Raw genomic sequence first — 20,086 nt, 5'->3', positions numbered from 1 at the left:
GGGGGCACTGGGGGGGTCATTGGGGGGGTCAATGGGGGGGTCGTGGGTTTTTGGGGGGGGGCACTGGGGTCAATGGGGGGTACTGGGGGAGTCAGTGGGGGTCCTGGGGGGGTCAATGGGGGTTCTGGGGTCATTGGGGGGGTCTTGGGGTCATTGGGGGGGTCCTATGGAGGTCACTGGGGGGGGTGTTGGGGGGTCCTGGGGGGGTCAATGGGGGTCCTGGGGTCATTGGGGGGATCCTGGGGGGGTCAATGGGGAAACTGGGGGGCACTGGGGGGGTCCTGGGGGTCATTGGGGGGGGCCTGGGGGGGTCAATAGGGGGCACTGGGGGGGTCCTGGGGGGGGTCCATGGAGGTCAGTTGGGGATACTGGGGTCACTGGGGGGGTACTGGGGGGGATCAATGGGGGAACTGGGGGCACTGGGGGGGGTCTTGGGGGTCATTGGGGGGGTCCTGGGGGGGTCAATGGGGGAACTGGGGGCACTGGGGGGGTCCTGGGGTCATTGGGGGGGTCCTGGGGGGGTCAATGGGGGGTACTGGGGTCATTGGGGGGGTCATTGGGGGGGTCGTGGGTTTTTGGGGGGGGGCACTGGGGTCAATGGGGGGTACTGGGGACACTGGGGGGGTCTTGGGGGTCATTGGGGGGGTCCTGGGGGGGTCAATGGGGAAACTGGGGGCACTGGGGGGGTCATTGGGGGGGTCGTGGGTTTTTGGGGGGGGGCACTGGGGTCAATGGGGGGTACTGGGGGAGTCAGTGGGGGTCCTGGGGGGGTCAATGGGGGTTCTGGGGTCATTGGGGGGGTCCTGGGGGGGTCAATGGGGGCACTGGGGGGATCCTGGGGGGGGGTCAATGGGGGGTACTGGGGTCATTGGGGGGGGGCTTGGGGGTCATTGGGGGGGTCAATGAGGGGGGGTCCTGGGGTTATTGGGGGGGTCCTGGGGTCATTGGGGGGGTCCTATGGGGGTCAATGGGGGGTTGTTGGGGGGTCCTGGGGGGGTCAATGGGGCTCCTGGGGTCATTGGGGGGGTCCTGGGGGGTCAATGGGGGTCCTGGGGTCATTGGGGGGGTCCTGGGGGGTCAATGGGGAAACTGGGGGCACTGGGGGGGTCCTGGGGGGGTCAATGGGGGTCCTGGGGTCATTGGGGGGGTCCTGGGGGGGTCAATGGGGGTCCTGGGGTCATTGGGGGGGTCCTGGGGGGTCAATGGGGAAACTGGGGGCACTGGGGGGGTCCTGGGGGGGTCAATGGGGGTACTGGGGTCATTGGGGGGGGGGTCTTAGGATTATTGGGGGGGTCAATGGGGGGGGGGTCACTGGGGGAACTGGGGTCATTGGTGGGGGGGTCTTGGGGTCATTGGGGGGGTCCTGGGGGGGTCAGTGGGGGTTCTGGGGTCATTGGGGGGGTCCTGAGGGGGTCATTGTGGGGGTCCTGGGGGGGTCAATGGGGGAACTGGGGGGGTCCTGGGGGGGTCAATGGGGGGTCTTGGGGGGGTCAATGGGGGGTCTTGGGGGGGTCAATGGGGGGTACTGGGGTCATTGGGGGTGTCTTGGGGTCATTGGGGGGGTCGTGGGTTTTTGGGGGGGGGCACTGGGGTCAATGGGGGGAACTGGGGGCACTGGGGGGGGTCTTGGGGTCATTGGGGGGGTCCTGGGGGGGTCAATGGGGGATACTGGGGGGGTCCTGGGGGGGGTCCATGGGGGTCAATTGGGGATACTGGGGTCACTGGGGGGGTCCTGGGGGGGTCTATGGGGAAACTGGGGGTCATTGGGGGGGTCCTGGGGGGGGTCAATGGTGGTATTGGAGTCATTGGGGGGCTCCTGGGGGGGTCAATAGGGGGCACTGGGGGGGTCCTGGGGGGGGTCGATGGGGGTCAATGTGGGATACTGGGTCATTGGGGGGGTCCTGGGGGGGGTCAATGGGGGAACTGGGGGCACTGGGGGGGTCTTGGGGTCATTGGGGGGGTCCTGGATCATTGGGGGGGTCCTGGGGGGGTCAATGGGGGGAACTGGGGGCACTGGGGGGGGTCTTGGGGGTCATTGGGGGGTCCTGGATCATTGGGGGGGTCCTGGGGGGGTCACTGGGGGGGGTCTTGGGGGTCCTGGGGGGGTCAGTGGGGGTTCTGGGGTCATTGGGGGGGTCTTGGGGTAATTGGGGGGGCCCTGGGGGGGTCAGTGGGGATACTGGGGGCACTGGGGGGGTCCTGAGGGGGTCAATGGGGGGTCTTGGGGGGGGTCAGTCGGGGTACTGGGGTCATTGGGGGGGGTCTTGGGGTCATTAGGGGGGGTCCCGGGGGGGTCAATGAGGGGTACTGGGGGCACTGGTATCATTGGGGGGGGTCCTGGGGGTCAATGGGGAGGGGGGTCACTGGGGGGGGTCACTGGGGGGGGGGGCCTGGGGTAACTTGGGGGGGGGGGTCATTGTGGGGCGGGTCCTGGGGTCAATGGGGGGGGGGGTCATTGAGGGGGGGGGGTCCTGGGGTCAATGATGGGGGGGTCATTCGGGGGGGGGGGGCGTGGGGTCATTTGGGGGTCATGGGGGGATACTGGGGGGGGGGGATTCACTGGGGGGGGTCATTGGGGGGTTCCTGGGGGTCAATGGGGAGGGGGGTCACTGGGGGGGGGTTCTGGGATCCCTGGGGGGGGGTCATTGAGGGAGGGGGTCTTGGGGTCAATGGGGGGGGGGGTCATTGAGGGGGGGGATCTTGGGGTCAATTGAGGGGGGGAGGTCATTGGGGGGGGGGGGTCCTGGGGTCAATGGGGGGGGGCACTGGGGGGGGGTCATTGTGGGGGGGTCCTGGGGTCAATGGGGGGTTTCACGGGGGGGGGTCATTGTGGGGGGGGGGTTACTGGGGGGGGTCCTTGGGTCAATGGGGGGAGTTATTGGGGGGGGGGGGTCATTGGGGGGGGGGTCCTGGGGTCAATGGGGGGGGGGGGAGGATTATTGGGGGGGGTCCGGGGTTCACTGAGGGGGGGGGGGAGGTTGGGTATCAAACGGATGTTTTGGGGTGGGGGGGTTGAGGGGGGGTCTTTTGTTTTCCTATTGGGGAGGGGGGGGGGGAAATGCGGATTTGAGGAATCGGGGGGGGGGGGGCAACATTAACCTTTCTGTGTGCCCCCCCCCCAGCACTGGTGGCGCTGCTGGTGCTGCCCAGGCTGAGCGATGCTCTGGGGGGGGCGCGGGGGGTGCAATGGAAAAAGGGTTGGGGGGGCCCCCCCCGCACCGAAGCTGGGGGTCGTTTGACTTTTCGGCTGCTGACCCCCATCGGCACCGCCATCGTCAGCGACCCCCCCGGGGGGGGCAACGTCACGATCAGATTCCAGCATCGGGAACCGGTGAGGGGGGGGGGCGGGGGGGGGCTAAAAAAAAAAAAAAAAAAAAAAGGGGGGGGGGGGCCGTAGCAAAGTAAAATTGGGGAGGGGGGGCTCAGTAATGGGGGGGGCATAAAAGGGGGGTGGGACACTAAAATTGGGGGGGGGGTCAGTAATGGGGGGGGGCATAAAAGGGGGGTGGGACACTAAAATTGGGGGGGGGGTCAGTAATGGGGGGGGGCATAAAAGGGGGGTGGGACACTAAAATTGGGGGGGGGGTCAGTAATGGGGGGGGGCATAAAAGGGGGGTGGGACACTAAAATTGGGGGGGGGTCAGTAATGGGGGGGGGCATAAAAGGGGGGTGGGACACTAAAATTGGGGGGGGGGTCAGTAATGGGGGGGGGGCATAAAAGGGGGGGTGGGACGCTAAAATTGGGGGGGGGCTCAGTAATGGGGGGGGGCATAAAAGGGGGGTGGGACACTAAAATTGGGGGGGGGTCAGTAATGGGGGGGGGGCATAAAAGCGGTCGTGGGAAACTAAAATTGGGGGGGGGCTCAGTAATGGGGGGCGCATAAAAGGGGGGGTGGGACACTAAAATTGGGGGGGGGCTCAGTAATGGGGGGGGCATAAAAGGGGGGGGGACACTAAAATTGGGGGGGGGCTCAGTAATGGGGGGGGCATAAAAGGGGGGGCTGGCATGCTAAAATTGTGGGGGGGGGCTCAATAATTGGGGGGGGGCATAAAAGGGGGGGTGGGATGCTGAAATTGGGGGGGGGGCTCAGTAATGGGGGGGGCATAAAAGGGGGGGTGGGACACTAAAATTGGGGAGGGGGGGCTCAGTAATGGGGGGGGGCATAAAAGGGGGGGTGGGACACTAAAATTGGGGGGGGCTCAGTAATGGGGGGGGCATAAAAGGGGGGTGGGACACTAAAATTGGGGGGGGGGTCAGTAATGGGGGGGGGGCATAAAAGGGGGGTGGGACACTAAAATTGGGGGGGGGGGCTCAGTAATGGGGGGGGCATAAAAAGGGGGGTGGGACACTAAAATTGGGGGGGGGTCAGTAATGGGGGGGGGCATAAAAAGGGGGTGGGACACTAAAATTGGGGGGGGGTCAGTAATGGGGGGGGGCATAAAACGGGGGGTGGGACACTAAAATTGGAGCGGGGGGCTCAGTAATGGGGGGGGCATAAAAGGGGGGGTGGGACACGAAAATTGGGGGGGGGGTCAGTAATGGGGGGGGGCATAAAAGGGGGGTGGGACACTAAAATTGGGGGGGGGGTCAGTAATGGGGGGGGGGCATAAAAGGGGGGGTGGGACACTAAAATTGGTGGGGGCTCAGTAATGGGGGGGGGAGGTCCCTAAAAAGGGGGGGGATGCTAAAATTGGGGGGGGGTCTCAGTAATAGGGGGTGGGGGGGGCATAAAAGGGGGGTGGGACACTAAAATTGGGGAGGGGGGCTCAGTAATGGGGGGGGGCATAAAAGGGGGGGCTGGCATGCTAAAATTGTGGGGGGGGGCTCAATAATTGGGGGGGGGGCATAAAAGGGGGGGTGGGACACTAAAATTGAGGGGGGGGCTTCAATAATAGGCCCTAAAAATGAGTGGGGGGGCTTTGGGGGGGTTGGGGAGATGGGGGGGGTCCCCGAATTTGGGGGGGGGGAGGCTTAAAATGGGGTGGGGGTCCCAAATATTGGGAGACCCCCCCCAAAAAAAAAGGGGTGTGGGGGGGGGAATGGGGGGCAGGTATCAAAATATGGGGGTGGGGGCTCCAAAAATGATGGGGGGGCTTCGGAAGGGGGATGGGGAGATGTGGGGGGGGGTCCCCAAAATTGGGGGGGGGCCTTAAAATGGGGTGGGGTCCCCAAAATTCGGGGGGGGCTTTAGGGGGGGTGGGGAAATGGGGGATCCCCATAATGGGGTGGGGGTCCCAAAAAATAGGGGGGGGGGGGGCCAAAATTGGGGGGGGGCGTTAGGGGGGGGTATTGGGAGATGTAGGGGGGGGTCCCCACAATTGGGGGGGGGGCCTTAAAATGGGGTGGGGGTCCCAAATATCGGGTGACCCCCCCCAAAAAAAAAGGGTGTGTGGGGGGGAATGGGGGGCAGGTATCAAAATATGGGGGTGGGGGCTCCAAAAATGATGGGGGGGCTTCGGAAGGGGGATGGGGAGATGTGGGGGGGGTCCCCAAAATTGGGGGGGGGGGCCTTAAAATGGGGTGGGGTCCCCAAAATTGGGGGGGGGGCTTTAGGGGGGGTGGGAAAATGGGGGATTCCCATAATGGGGTGGGGGTCCCAAAAAATAGGGGGGGGGGGCCCAAAATTGGGGGGGGGGCTTTAGGGGGGGTTATTGGGAGATGTAGGGGGGGGTCCCCACAAATGGGGGGGGGCTTAAAATGGGGTGGGGGTCCCAAATATTGGGAGACCCCCCCCCAAATAAAAGGGTGTGTGGGGGGAATGGGGGGCAGGTATCAAAATATGGGGGTGGGGGCTCCAAAAATGAGGGGGGGAGGCTTTAGGGGGGGGTATTGGGAGATGTGGGGGGGGGTCCCCAAAATTGTGGGGGGGCCTTAAAATGGGGTGGGGTCCCCACAATTGGGGGGGGCCTTAAAATGGGGTGGGGTCCCCAAAATTGGGGGGGGGCTTTAGGGGGGGTGGGGAAATGGGGGATCCCCATAATGGGGTGGGGGTCCCAAAAAATAGGGGGGGGGGGCCAAAATTGGGGGAGGGGCTTTAGGGGGGGGGGGTATTGGGAGATGTAGGGGGGGGTCCCCAAAATTGGGGGGGGGGCCTTAAAATGGGGTGGGGTCCCCAAAATTGAGGGGGGGGCTTTAGGGGGGGTGGGGAAATGGGGGATCCCCATAATGGGGTGGGGGTCCCAAAAAATAGGGGGGGGGGGGGCCAAAATTGGGGGGGGGCGTTAGGGGGGGGTATTGGGAGATGTGGTGGGGGGTCCCCACAAATGGGGGGGGGCCTTAAAATGGGGTGGGGGTCCCAAATATCGGGAGACCCCCCCCCAAAAAAAAGGGTGTGGGGGGGGAATGGGGGGCAGGTATCAAAATATGGGGGTGGGGGCTCCAAAAATTGGGGGGGGGCTTTAGGGGGGGGTATTGGGAGATGTATGGGGGGGTCCCCAAAATTGGGGGGGGCCTTAAAATGGGGTGGGGTCCCCACAATTGGTGGGGGGGGCCTTAAAATGGGGTGGGGGTCCCAAATATCGGGTGACCCCCCCCCAAAAAAAAAGGGTGGGGGGGGGCACCCTAAGAGCTCAATGGTGACCGCAATAGGGGGGAGCCCCCAATATGGGGTCAAGAAAGGGGGGTTGGGGGGGGGGGGGCGGGGATAAATATTGGGACCCCACCTTTTTGGGGACGCCCCCCCCCCCCAGCACCCATCGTGACCCCCCCCCCCCAAAAAACCCCCCCCCCCCCCCAGGACCCCCGGCTGCAGGGCCGCACGCTCTGCGCTTTTTGGGATCCCGCAGCTCAGCTGTGGGGCACAGAGGGGTGCGAGGAGAACAAAGCGACCCCCCCGGACCCCCCCGGAACCGTTTGTACCTGCAACCACCTCACCAGCTTCGTGGTGCTGCTGGCCTTCTATGAACCCGAGGTTCGGGGGGGGGGGGGGGCAAAACCTCATAAACCCCCCCCAGGACCCCAAATCGACCCCCAAAAACCCACAGCTCCTCATAGAATCCTATGGGACCCCATAGTCCCCCCCCAGGGCTTTAGGATCCCCTGTGCCCCATGACCCCCCCCCCCCAAGGACCCCATAACCCCCCCCAGTGCCCTATGGCCCCCCCCAGGACCCCATAGCCCCCCCAGTGCCCTAAATACCCCCCCAGGACCCCCAAATCGACCCCCAAAAACCCACAGCTTCCCATAGAACCCTATGACCCCCCTGCGACCCCATAACCCCCCCCTCAAAGCTCTAGGACCCCCAATGCCCCATGACCCCCCCCCCAAGGACCCCATAACCCCCCCCAGTGCCCTATGGCCCCCCCCAGGACCCCATAACCCCCCCAGTGCACTAAGCCCCCCCCCCAGGACCCCAAATCGCCCCCCAAAAACCCACAGCTCCCCATAGAATCCTATGGGACCCCATAGTTCCCCCCCAGGGCTTTAGGATCCCCTGTGCCCTATGACCCCCCCCCCAAGGACCCCATAACGCCCCCCAGTGCCCTATGGCCCCCCCCAGGACCCCATAACCCCCCCCAGTGCCCTAAATACCCCCCCAAGACCCCCAAATCGCCCCCCAAAAACCCACAGCTCCCCATAGAATCCTATGACCCCCCTGCGACCCCATAGCCCCCCCCTCAAAGCTCTAGGACCCCCAATGCCCCATGACCCCCCCCCCCCAAGGACCCCATAACCCCCCCCAGTGCCTTATGCCCCCCCCCAGGACCCCATAACCCCCCCAGTGCACTAAGCCCCCCCCCAGGACCCCAAATCGCCCCCCAAAAGCCCACAGCTCCCCATAGAACCCTATGGGACCCCATAGTCCCCCCCCAGGGCTTTAGGACCCCCAATGCCCCATGACCCCCCCCCCCAAGAACCCCATAACCCCCCCCAGTGCCCTATGGCCCCCCCCAGGACCCCATAACCCCCCCAGTGCACTAAGCCCCCCCCCAGGACCCCAAATCGACCCCCAAAAGCCCACAGCTCCCCATAGAACCCTATGACCCCCCTAGGACCCCATAGCCCCCCCCCCATGACTCTAGGACCCCCAATGCGCCATGACCCCCCCCCAGGACCCCAAAACCCCCCCAGTGCCCTATGGCCCCCCCCAGGACCCCATAACCCCCCAGTGCACTAAATATCCCCCCAAGACCCCCAAATCGCCCCCCAAAAACCCACAGCTCCCCATAGAACCCTATGGGACCCCATAGTCCCCCCCCAGGGCTTTAGGATCCCCTGTGCCCTATGACTCCCACCCAAGGACCCCATAACCCCCCCCAGTGCCCTATGGCCCCCCCCAGGACCCCATAACCCCCCCAGTGCACTAAGCCCCCCCCCCAGGACCCCAAATCGCCCCCCAAAAACCCACAGCTCCCCATAGAATCCTATGACCCCCCTTGGACCCCATAGCCCCCCCCAGGGCTTTAGGATCCCCTGTGCCCTATGACCCCCCCCCCCAAGGACCCCATAACCCCCCCAGTGCCCTATGCCCCCCCCCAGGACCCCATAACCCCCCCAGTGCCCTAAATACCCCCCCGGGACCCCCAAATCGCCCCCCAAAAACCCACAGCTCCCCATAGAATCCTATGACCCCCCTGCGCCCCCATAGCCCCCCCCAGGGCTCTAGGACCCCCAGTTCCTTATGACCCCCCCCCAAGGACCCCATAACAACCCCCCCTCCTTGGAACCCCCAAAATCCCACCTTAGGACCCCCAAATCCCCCTCTGACCCCCAAAACCCCTAGGAACCCCCGAATCCCCCTCTATGACCCCAAATCCCCATCTGTGACCCCAAGCCCCCTAGGGACCCCCCAAATCCCACCTTTAAAACCCCAAATCCCACTTTTTGACCCCCAAATCCCCATCTGTGACCCCAAATCCCCATCAGTGACCCCAAGCCCCCTAGGGACCCCCCCAAATCCCACCTTTAAACCCCCAAATCCCCCCTTCTGACCCCCAAAACCCCCCTCTGTGACCCCAAACCCACCAGGGACCCCACAAACCCCCCTCTAAAGCCCCCAAATCCCATCTTAGGACCCCCAAATCCCCCTCTGTGACCCCAAGCCCCCTAGGGACCCCCCAACTCCCACCTTTAAAACCCCAAATCTCATCTTAGGACCCCCAAATCCCCCTTTTTGACCCCAAATCCCCCTCTGTGACCCCAAGCCCCCTTGGGACCCCCAAATCTGACCTTTAAACCCCCAAGTCCTCCTTTTTGACCCCAAATCCCTACCTGTGACCCCAAACCCCCCTCTGTGACCCCAAGCCCCCCAGGGACCCACCAAACCTCCCTCTAAAGCCCCCAAATCTCATCTTAGGACCCCCAAATCCCCCTCTGTGACCCCAAACCCCCCCTCTGTGACCCCAAGCCCCCTAGGGACCCCCCCAGATCCCACCTTTAAACCCTCAAATCCCCCTTTGTGACCCCCAACCCCCCCCTCTGTGACCCCAAACCCCCTTGGGACCCCCTAAATCCCGACTTTTTGACCCCCAAATCCCCTTTTTTGACCCCAAATCCCCCTCTGTGACCCCCAAATCCCAACTTTAAACCCCGAAATCCCCCTTTCTGACCCCCAAACCCCCCTCTGTGACCCCAAGCCCCCCAGGGACCCCCAAAATCCCACCTTTAAACCCCCAAATCCCCCTTTTTGACCCCCAAACCCCCCTCTGTGACCCCAAATCCCCTAGGGACCCCCAAATCCCACCTTTAAACCCCAAAATCCCCCTCTGTGACCCCCAAATCCCCATCTGTGACCCCAAACCCCCTTGGGACCCCCAAATCTGACCTTCAAACCCCCAAATCCCCCTTTCTGACCCCCAAATCCCCACCTGTGACCCCAAAACCCCCCTTTCTAACCCCCAAATCCCACCTTTAAACCCCCAAATCCCCCTTTTTGACCCCCAAATCCCCCTCTATAACCCCCAAACCCCCCTCTGTGACCCCAAACCCCCCTCTATAAACCCCAAATCCGACCTTTAAACCCCCAAATCCCCCTTTCTGTCCCCCAAATCCCCCTCTGTGACCCCAAAACCCCCCTTTCAAACCCCCCAAATCCCACCAGACCCTTTCCAGGACCCCCAAATTAACCCCCCCCCCCCCCACAGGAGAACTGGGTGCTGGATCTGGTGACCAAAGCCGGGCTGTTGGTGTCGGTGCTTTGTTTGCTGTTGGCCATCGTCACTTTCCTCGTGTGCCGCGTCCCCAAAGGCCTGCGCCGCGTCCTCCACCTCCACCTGAGCATCGCTTTGCTCCTGGCGCACGGAACTTTCCTGCTGGGCATCGAGAGCACCCACGACCCGGTGAGGGGGGTTTGCACGGAACTGGCGGGGCGTGGGAGGGCTGTGGGGGCTCTTGTGCAAGGGCGTGCAAAGGTGTGAGAGGGATGGTGGGCTCCGGAATGGTTAAGAAATGGAGAGGAGGGAGTGGGAAAGGTTTTGGAGCGGCTTGCACGGAACTGGCAGTTCAGCACAAGGCAGTGAGGACTCTTGTGCAAGAGCGTGCAAAAGTGTGAGAAGGATGGTGGGCACTGGAATGGTTGAGAAATGGAGAGTAGGGAATGGGAAAGGTTTTGGAGTGGCTTGCACGGAACTGGCAGTACAGGAGAGGGCAGTGGGGGATCTTGTGCAAGGGCGTGCAAAAGTGTGAGAAGGATGGTGGGCCCCGGAATGGTTAAGAAATGGAGAGTAGGGAGTGGGAAAGGTTTTGGAGGGGGTTGCACGGGGCTGGCGGGGCGTGGGAGGGCAGTGGGGGCTCTTGTGCAAGGGCATGCAAAGGTGTGAGAGGGATGGTGGGCTCCGGAATGGTTAAGAAATGGAGAGGAGGGAGTGGGAAAGGTTTTGGAGCGGCTTGCACGGAACTGGCAGTACAGGAGAGGGCAGTGGGGGCTCTTGTGCAAAGGCGTGCAAAAGTGTGAAAGGGTTGGTGGGCACCGGAATGGTTGAGAAATGGAGAGGGGGCACTGGGAAAGGTTTTGGAGTGGCTTGCACGGAACTGGCAGGGCTTGGGTGGGCAGTGAGGGCTCTTGTGCAATGGTGTGCAAAAGTGTGCAGGGACAGGTGGGCACCAGAATGTCTTAGAGACAGAATGGGGCACTGAAAGGATGAGGGGAGGATATCGGATCTCTCGTGCAAAAATGTGCAAGGGCTGGTGGGCACCTGAATGGGTTAGAGGTAGACGGGGGGGGCTGGTGGTGCACAAGAGGGTGCAGGGTGCTCTTGTGCAAGGGCTGGTGAACACCTGAGCGAGTCAGAGGTAGAGGAGGAGCTGCGGGGAGGGATGAGGGGGGCCTTGCACGTGGCTGGCGGCGCACAGGAGAGCAGTGGGGGCTCTTGTGCAAGGGCGTGCAAGCGTGTGCAAAGAGAGCCATTAGAACGGCTGAGAGGCACAGAGAGAGCACAGGGGAAGGATGGGGGGCGGCTTGCACGCGAGCTGCACCCCACAGGAGACCACGAGGCACACTCGTGCAAGAGGCACACTCGTGCAAGAGGCGTGCAAAAAGCTCACCACCCCCCCCACAGCCCAGCAAGCACAACCGTTCCGCCGTGAACACACGGCAACCCCTTGCATGTGGCCAGCAGTCACCGCCAAAGGGCTGCCCGGCCTCGTGCAAAGCCGTGCGAGCTCCCCGTGTGTTTGTGCGTGTCCTCGTGCAGACGGCGTGCGCGGTGGTGGCGGGGCTGTTGCACTTCTCCTTCCTGTCGGCTTTCACGTGGATGTGCCTGGAGGGGCTGCACCTCTACGTGCTCCTCGTGCGAGTGTTTGAGCCGTCGTGGCTGCGCGTGTGGCACGCGCTGGTGAGCGGCTACGGGCTGCCCGCCGTCCTCGTGCTCTGCTCCGCGCTCGTCTTCCCCCGGGGATACGGAACCATGCAGTAGTGAGTGCACACGTGAGGGGGGGCTTTGCACGCGTGTGGGGCTTTGCACGGCTGAGGTTTTGGACATGCGGGGTGTTGCACAAGTGGGGCTTTACTCACGTGGGGGGTTGAACAGCTGAGGTTGTGTGCGCAGGGGGGGCGTTGCACATGTGGGGCTTTGCACAGATGTGGGGCTTTGCACACGTGAGGTATTGAAAATGCAGGGCGTTGCACGCATGGGGTGTTGCACAAGTGGGGCTTTGCATGCAGGTGGGGCTTTGCACAGGTGGGGCGTTGCACAAGTGGGGCTTTACACACGTATGGGGCTTTGCACACGTGATGTTTTGCACGGAGGTGAGGCTTTGCACATGTGGAGCTTTGCACTCGTGTGGGGCTTTGCACACATAGGGCTTTGCACGCATGTGAGGCTTTGCACGCAGGTGGGGATTTGCACGCAGGTGGGGCCTTGCACACATGTGGGGCTTTGCACAGCTGAGCTCTTGAACATGTGGGGCGTTGCACAAGTGGGGCTTTGCACACGTGAGGTTTTGCACACACATGGGGCTTTACTCATGTGAGGCTTTGCACACGTGAGGTTTTGCACGCAGGTGGGGCTTTGCACACGTGGAGTTTTGCACTTGTGTGGGGCATTGCACAAGTGGGGCTTTGCACACATGGGGCTTTGCACACATGTGGGGCTGTGCACAGCTGAGGTTTTGCACACGCGGGGCTTTGCACACGTGGGGCGTTGCACGAGTATGGCTTTGCACATGTGTGGGGCTTTGCACGCGTGAGGTTTTGCACACAGGTGGGGCTTTGCACACTCATGGGGCTTTACTCACGTGGGGCTTTGCACACCTGAGGTTTTGCACGCAGGTGGGGCTTTGCACACGTGGAGCTTTGCACTCGTGTGGGGCTTTGCACGCATGGGGCGTTGCACAATTGGGGCTTTGCACACGTCAGGTTTTGCACACATGGGGGAGCTTTGCACATAAGTGGGGCTTTACTCACGTGGGACTTTGCACACTTGAGGTTTTGCACATGCAGGGCTTTGCACATGTGTGGGGCTTTGCACATATGTGGGGCTTTGCACGCGTAAGGCTTTGTATGGGGCTTTGCACACTCAGTGGACTTTGCACACGTGGGGCTTTGCACACATGTGGAGCTTTGCACGCATGAGGTTTTGCACACACATAGGGCTTTGCACATGCGGGGCTTTGCACACGTCAGGCTTTGCACACTTGTGAGGCTTTGTGCACGTCGGCCTTTGCACATGTGGGAATTTGCACACGTAGGGGCTTTGCACACGTGGGACTTTGCACATGGGATTTGCACACGTGGGGCTTTACACACCTGAGGCTTTGCATATGTGAGGCTTTGCACACATGTGGGGCTTTGCACACGCATGCGGCTCTGCACGTGTGAGGTTTTGCACACGCGGTGCCTTGCACACGTGTGTGTGCTGGGTCAGGGAGGGGTGCTGGGGGTTCTGTGAGCAGCTCTTGTGCAAGGGATGGGGGTGGTGCCCCTCCCAGTCCCTCCCAGTTCCTTCCCAGTTCCCTCCCATTTCATCCCATTTCATCCCAGTCCCTCCCAGTCCATCCCAGTTCCATCCCAGTTCCCTTCCAGTCCCTCCCAGTCCATCCCAGTCCCCTCCCATTTCATCCCAATTCCTCCCAGTCCCTCCCAGTTGCCTCCCAGTCCACCCCAGCTCCCTCCCAGTCCCATCCCAGTCCCATCCCAATCCCTCCCAAGCCCTCCCAGTCCATCCCAGTCCCTCCCAGTTCCCTCCCAGTCCATCCCAGTCCCCTCCCATTTCATCCCAATCCCTCCCAGTGCCATCCCAGTCCCTCCCAGTTCTCTTCCAGTCCCTCCCAGTCCCTTCCAGTTCTTCCCAGTCCATCCCCGTCCCTCCCAGTTCCTCCCATTGCAATCCCAGTCCCATCCCAGTGCCACCCCAGTCCCTCCCAGTTCCCTCCCAATCCATCCCAGTTCTCTCCCAGTCCTTCCCAGTTCCTCCCAGTTCCCTCCCAGTTCCTCCCAGTTCCATCCCAGTTCCCTTCCAGTCCCTCCCAGTCCATCCCAGTCCCCTCCCATTTCATCCCAATTCCTCCCAGTCCCTCCCAGCTCCCTCCCAGTCCCATCCCAGTCCCATCCCAATCCCTCCCAAGCCCTCCCAGTCCATCCCAGTCCCTCCCAGTTCCCTCCCAGTCCATCCCAGTCCATCCCAGTCCCTCCCAGTTCCCTCCCAGTCCCTCCCAGTGCCATCCCAGTCCCTCCCAGCTCCCTCCCAGTCCATCCCAGTCCATCCCAGTCCCTCCCAGTTCCCTCCCAGTCCATCCCAGTCCATCCCAGTCCCTCCCAGTTCCCTCCCAGTCCCTCCCAGTGCCATCCCAGTCCCTCCCAGCTCCCTCCCAGTCCCATCCCAATCCCTCCCAGTTCTCTTCCAGTCCCTCGCAGTCCCTTCCAGTTCTTCCCAGTCCATCCCCGTCCCTCCCAGTTCCTCCCAGTGCAATCCCAGTCCCTCCCAGTGCCACCCCAGTCCCTCCCAGTTCCCTCCCAATCCATCCCAGTTCTCTCCCAGTCCTTCCCAGTTCCTCCCAGTTGCCTCCCAGATCATCCCAGTCCCTCCCAGTCCATCCCAATCCCTCCAGTCTCTCCCAGTTCCCTCCCATTTCATCCCAGTCCCTCCCAGTTGCTTCCCAGTTCCTTCCAGTCCATCCCAGTGCCATCCCAGTCCCTCCCAGTTCCCTCCCAATCCATCCCAGTTCCCTCCCAGTCCTTCCCAGTTGCCTCCCAGTTCCTTCCAGTCCCTCCCAGTTCTCTCCCAGTTCTTCCCAGTCCCTCCCAGTCCACCCCAGTTACCTCCCATTTCATCCCAATTCCTCCCAGTCCCTCCCAGTTCTCTCCCAGTCCCTCCCAGTTGCCTCCCAGTTCCTCCCAGTCCATCCCAGTTCCATCCCAGTTCCCTTCCAGTTCCTCCCAGTCCCATCCCAATCCCTTCCAATCCCTCCCAGTTCCTCCCAGTTCCTCCCAGTCCCTCCCAGTCCATCCCAGTCCCTCCCAGTTCCCTCCCAGTCCCTCCCAGTCCATCCCAATCCCTCCCAGTCCCTCCCAGTCCCTCCCAGTCCCTCCCAGTTGCCTCCCAGTCCACCCCAGCTCCCTCCCAGTCCCTCCCAGTCCCTCCCAGTCCCTCCCAATCCCTCCCAGTCCCTCCCAGTCCATCCCAGTCTCCCACCCCCCAGCTGTTGGCTGACCCTGGAGCGAGGTTTCCGATGGAGCTTCCAGGCTCCGGTTTGCCTCATTGTGGCGGTGAGTCGCTGCCCCCCCATCCCCGTGTCCCCCCCCCCAATGTCACCACCCCCCCACGGCCCCCCATATCCCCCCATCCCCCCATATCCCCCCATATCCCCATATCCCCCATATCCCCCCATATCCCCCATATCCCCCCATATCCCCATAACCCCCATGTCCCCCCATATCCCCCCATATCCCCCATATCCCCATATCCCCATATCCCCCATATCCCCCATATCCCCCATATCCTCCCTATATCCCCCACACCCCCCATACCCCCCATATCCCTATATCCCCCCATATCCCCCCACATCCCCCCATATCCCCCCTTATCCCCCTACATCCCCCCATATCCCCCACACATCCCCCCATACCCCCCATATCCCCATATCCCCCCATATCCCCCCACATCCCCCCATATCCCCCCATATCCCCCCATACCCCCCATATCTCCACATCCCCCCATATCCCCCATATCCCCATATCCCCCCATATCCCCCCATATCCCCCATATCCTCCCATATCCCCATACCCCCAATATCCCCCCATATCCCCATATCCCCCCATATCCCCCATATCCCCCCATATCCCCCATATCCCCCCATATCCCCCCATATCCCCCATATCCCCCATATCCTCCCATACCCCCATACCCCCCATATCCCCCATATCCCCCCATATCCCCCACATCCCCCATATCCCCCCATATCCCCCACATCCCCCCATATCCCCCCATATCCCCCATATCCCAATATCCCCCATATCCCCCCATATCCCCCACATCTCCCCACATCCCCCACATCCCCCACATCCCCCATATCCCCATATCCCCCCATATCCCCCCACATCCCCCCATATCCCCATATCCCCATATCCCCCATATCCCCATATCCCCCATATCCCCCCATATCCCCACATCCCCCATATCCCCATATCCCCCATATCCCCCATATCCCCCCATATCCCCACATCCCCCACATCCCCCACATCCCCCATATCCCCCATATCCCCCCATATCCCCATACCCCCCATATCCCCATATCCCCCATATCCCCCCACATCCCCCATACCCCCCATATACCTCATATCCCCATATCCCCACATCCCCCCATATCCCCATATCCCCTATATCCCCCCCACACCCCCCATATCCCCCATATCCCCCCATATCCCCCACATCCCCCATATCCCCCACATCCCCCACATCCCCTATATCCCCCCCACACCCCCCATATCCCCCATCCCCCCACGTCCCCCCCCAGGTGAACGCTGTGATTCTGATCATCACCATCTGGAAATTGGTGCAAAAGTTCGACGACGTCAACCCTGACCTGGGGCACCTGAGGAAAATGAGGTGGGGGGCGGGGGGGGGTGGGGGTATGGGGGATATGGGGTGATATGGGGGTTATGGGGGATGTGGGGGATGTGGGGGTTATGGGGGGATTTGGGGGTTGTGGGGGGATATGGGGGGGTGTGGGGGATGTGGGGGGATGTGGGGATATGGGGGGTATGGGGGGATATGGGGGATGTGGGGGATGTGGGGGGATGTGGGGGATATGGGGGATATGGGGGATATGGGGGATATGGGGGGATGTGGGGGATGTGGGGGGATGTGGGGATATGGGGGGTATGGGGGGATATGTGGAGATATGGGGGGATGTGGGGATATGGGGGATGTGGGGGATGTGGGGGTTGTGGGGGGATGTGGGGGATGTGGGGGATATGGGGGATATGGGCATGTGGGGGATATGGGGGATGTGGGGGATATGGGGGGTATGGGGTGATATGGGGGATATGGGGGATATGGGGGATGTGGGGGGATATGGGGGATGTGGGGGATATGGGGGATGTGGGGGGATATGGGGGATGTGGGGGATATGGGGGGATGTGGGGGATATGGGGGGTATGGGGGATTGGGGGATATGGGGGGATTTGGGGGATGTGGGGAGATGTGGGGGGATGTTGGGATATGGGGGATATGGGCGATAGCGGGGATGTGGGGGATATCGGGATATGGGGGATGTGTGGGATATGTGGAGATATGGGGGGATTTGGGGGTTATGGGGGTTATGGGGGGATTTGGGGGATGTGGGGGATATGGTGGGATGTGGGGGGATGGGAGGGATGTGGGGGATATGGAGGGATATGGGGATATGGGGGATGTGGGGGACGGGGGGATGTAGGGGGGGATGTGGGGGGATTTGGGGATATGGGGGGATTTGGGGGATGTGGGGAGATGTGGGGGGATATTGGGATATGGGGGATATGGGGGATAGGAGGGATGTGGGGGGTATTGGGATATGGGGGATGTGTGGGATATGTAGAGATATGGGGGATTTGGGGGATGTGGGGGGATGTGAGGGATGTGGGGGATATGGGGGGATATGGGGGATGTGGGGGATATGGTGGGATATGGGGGATATGGGGATGTGGGGGGATATGGGGGGACATGGGAACACAACGGGAAATGGGGGGATATGGGGATATGGGGGGGGACATTAGGGGACATGGGGCACAATGGGACAGAGTGGGATGTGGGGGGATATGGGAACGTTAAGGGGATGTGGGGGGGATGTGGGGGGACATGGGGACACAGTGGGACAAGTGGGGGAGACGTGGGGGATATGGGGGAATGGGGGATGTGGGGATATGGGGGGATATGGGGGGGGGATATGGGGGGGGATAGGGATATGGGGTATGGGGGGATATGAGGGATATGGGGGGGATATGGGGATATGGGGTAATAGGGGGGGATATGGGGGTCATGGGAACTTGGGGGGATGTGGGGGGACATGGGGACACAACGGGACATGGGGGGGATGTGGGAATGTGGGGGGAGACATTAGGGGACATGGGGCACAATGGGACAGAGTGGGATGTGGGGGGATATGGGGGATATGGGGATATGGGGGGATTTGGGGGATGTAGGGGGATATGGGGGATGTGGGGGTTATGGGGGATATGGGGGATATGGGGATATGGGGGATATGGGGTTATGGGGGGATGTGGGGGATATGGGGGGATGTGGGGGGGTATGGGGGATATGGGGGTATGGGGGGATATGAGGATGTGGGGGATGTCGGGGATATGGGAGGATATGGGAGATATGGGGGGATATGGGGGAATATAGGGGATGTGGGGGGATATGGGGGATATGGGGGGATATTGGGATACGGGGGGGATATGGGGGATATGGGGGTATAGGAGGATATGGGGTTGTGGGGGATATTGGAGGATGTGGGAGATATGGGGGGATATGGGGATATGGGGGATATTAGGATATGGGGGGATATGGGGAGATATTGGGATATGGGGGATATGGGGGGTGTGGGGGGATTTGGGGATGTGGGGGATATGGGGGATATGGGGAGATATTGGGATATGGGGGGGATATGGGGGATATGGGGAGATATTGGGATATGGGGGGGATATGGGGGATATGGAGGTATAGGAGGATATGGGGTTGTGGGGGATATGGGGGGATATGGGGATATGGGGGGATGTGGGGGACATGGGGGGATATGGGGACATGGGGGATATGGGGATATGGGGGGATATGGGGAGATATTGGGATATGGGGGATATGGGGTGTGTGGGGGGATTGGGGGATATGGGGGGATATGGGGGATATGGGGGGATATGGGAGGATATGGGAGATATGGGGGATATTAGGATATGGGGGGATATGGGAGGATTTTGGGATATGGGGGATATGGGGGGTGTGGGGGGATTTGGGGATGTGGGGGATATGGGGGGATATGGGGAGATATTGGGATATGGGGGATATGGGGTGTATGGGGGGATTTGGGGATGTGGGGGATATTAGGATATGAGGGATATGGGGAGATATTGGGATATGGGGGGGATATGGGGGGATTTTGGGATATGGATGAGATGTGGGGTCATGGGGGGGGGCCACTGTGTTGCATGGGGCCGGGGGGGGGGGGGGGGAAGGGCAGAGCAGGGCAGGTGTGACCGTAGCGATGTGCTGTGCGGCGGCGGGGGGTCCTCGTGCAAGGCGTGTTGCACGGCCCCTTTTTTGCACGGCCCTTTTGCACAACAGGGTGCTGGCCGGGACGTGCGCGGCTCAGCTGTGCCTGCTGGGCAGCGGCTGGGCGCTGGGGTTGCCCCAACCGAGGGGGGGGCCGCCCCCCCCCGCCCTCTCCTTCCTCTTCTGCGCCGTCAACGCCGCCCAGGGGCTCTTCATCTTCTGCTGCCACTGCCTGGCGCATCCGCAGGTGGGGGCGCACCACCAAATCCCCCCCCCAGAAATCCCAAATCCACCTCGGAAGCCCCATATCCCCCCCCCCAGAGACCCCAGTTTCAGCCAGGACCCCCAAATCTCCCCCCAAAATCCCAAATCGCCTCGGAACCCCAATATGCCCCCCCCCAGGACCCCAAATCCCCCCCCCAAAAATCCCAAATTCACCTCGGAAGCCCCATATCCCACCCCCCAGGAACCCCAAGTTTCACCCTGGACCCCCAAATCCCCCCCCCAAAATCCCAAATCCACCTCCGAAGCTCCATATCCCCCCCCCCAGGACCACCAGTTCCACTCAGGACCCCCAAATGCCCCCCCAAATCCACCTCAGAACCCCCATATCCCCCCCCCCAGGATCCCAAGTTTCACCCAGGACCCCAAATCCCCCCCCCCAAAATCCCAAATCCACCTCGGAAGCCCCCATATCCCACCCCCAGGACCCCCAGTTTCACCCAGGACCCCCAAATCCCCCCCCCATAATCCCAAATCCCCACAGAACCCCCATATCTCCCCCCCCAGGACCCCCAGGTTCACCCAGGACCCCCAAATCCCCCCCCCAAAATCCCAAATCCTCACAGAACCCCCCATATCCCCCCACCCCAGGACCCCCCCCCCCAGGACCCCCAGTTCACCCCCCAGGACCCCCACATCCCCCTCCCAAAATCCCAAATCCACCTCAGAACCCCCATATCCCCCC

At 62.1% G+C, this 20,086-nt stretch overlaps 1 protein-coding gene across 1 annotated transcript in view; it reads left to right on the top strand.

Moving 5' to 3' along the window:
• ADGRE5 (adhesion G protein-coupled receptor E5) overlaps positions 1–20,086 on the top strand; it is a 47,411-nt gene that overhangs the window by 22,200 nt on the left and 5,125 nt on the right. Inside the window, exons 10-16 of the mRNA XM_090128577.1 lie at positions 3,123–3,331; positions 6,738–6,911; positions 10,084–10,278; positions 11,632–11,852; positions 15,077–15,143; positions 16,391–16,482; positions 19,192–19,366. Of these exons, the coding sequence (XP_089984703.1) occupies positions 3,123–3,331; positions 6,738–6,911; positions 10,084–10,278; positions 11,632–11,852; positions 15,077–15,143; positions 16,391–16,482; positions 19,192–19,366 (1,133 nt within the window). The remainder of the gene's footprint in view (positions 1–3,122; positions 3,332–6,737; positions 6,912–10,083; positions 10,279–11,631; positions 11,853–15,076; positions 15,144–16,390; positions 16,483–19,191; positions 19,367–20,086) is intronic.

This window comes from Phasianus colchicus, chromosome 34 (assembly GCF_987193195.1).
Source record: "Phasianus colchicus chromosome 34, bPhaCol1.hap1.1, whole genome shotgun sequence".
Classification (NCBI taxonomy): Eukaryota; Metazoa; Chordata; class Aves; order Galliformes; family Phasianidae; genus Phasianus; species Phasianus colchicus.
Note: the sequence above shows the minus strand (reverse complement) of the source record. Positions and strands in the feature narration are given on the sequence as shown.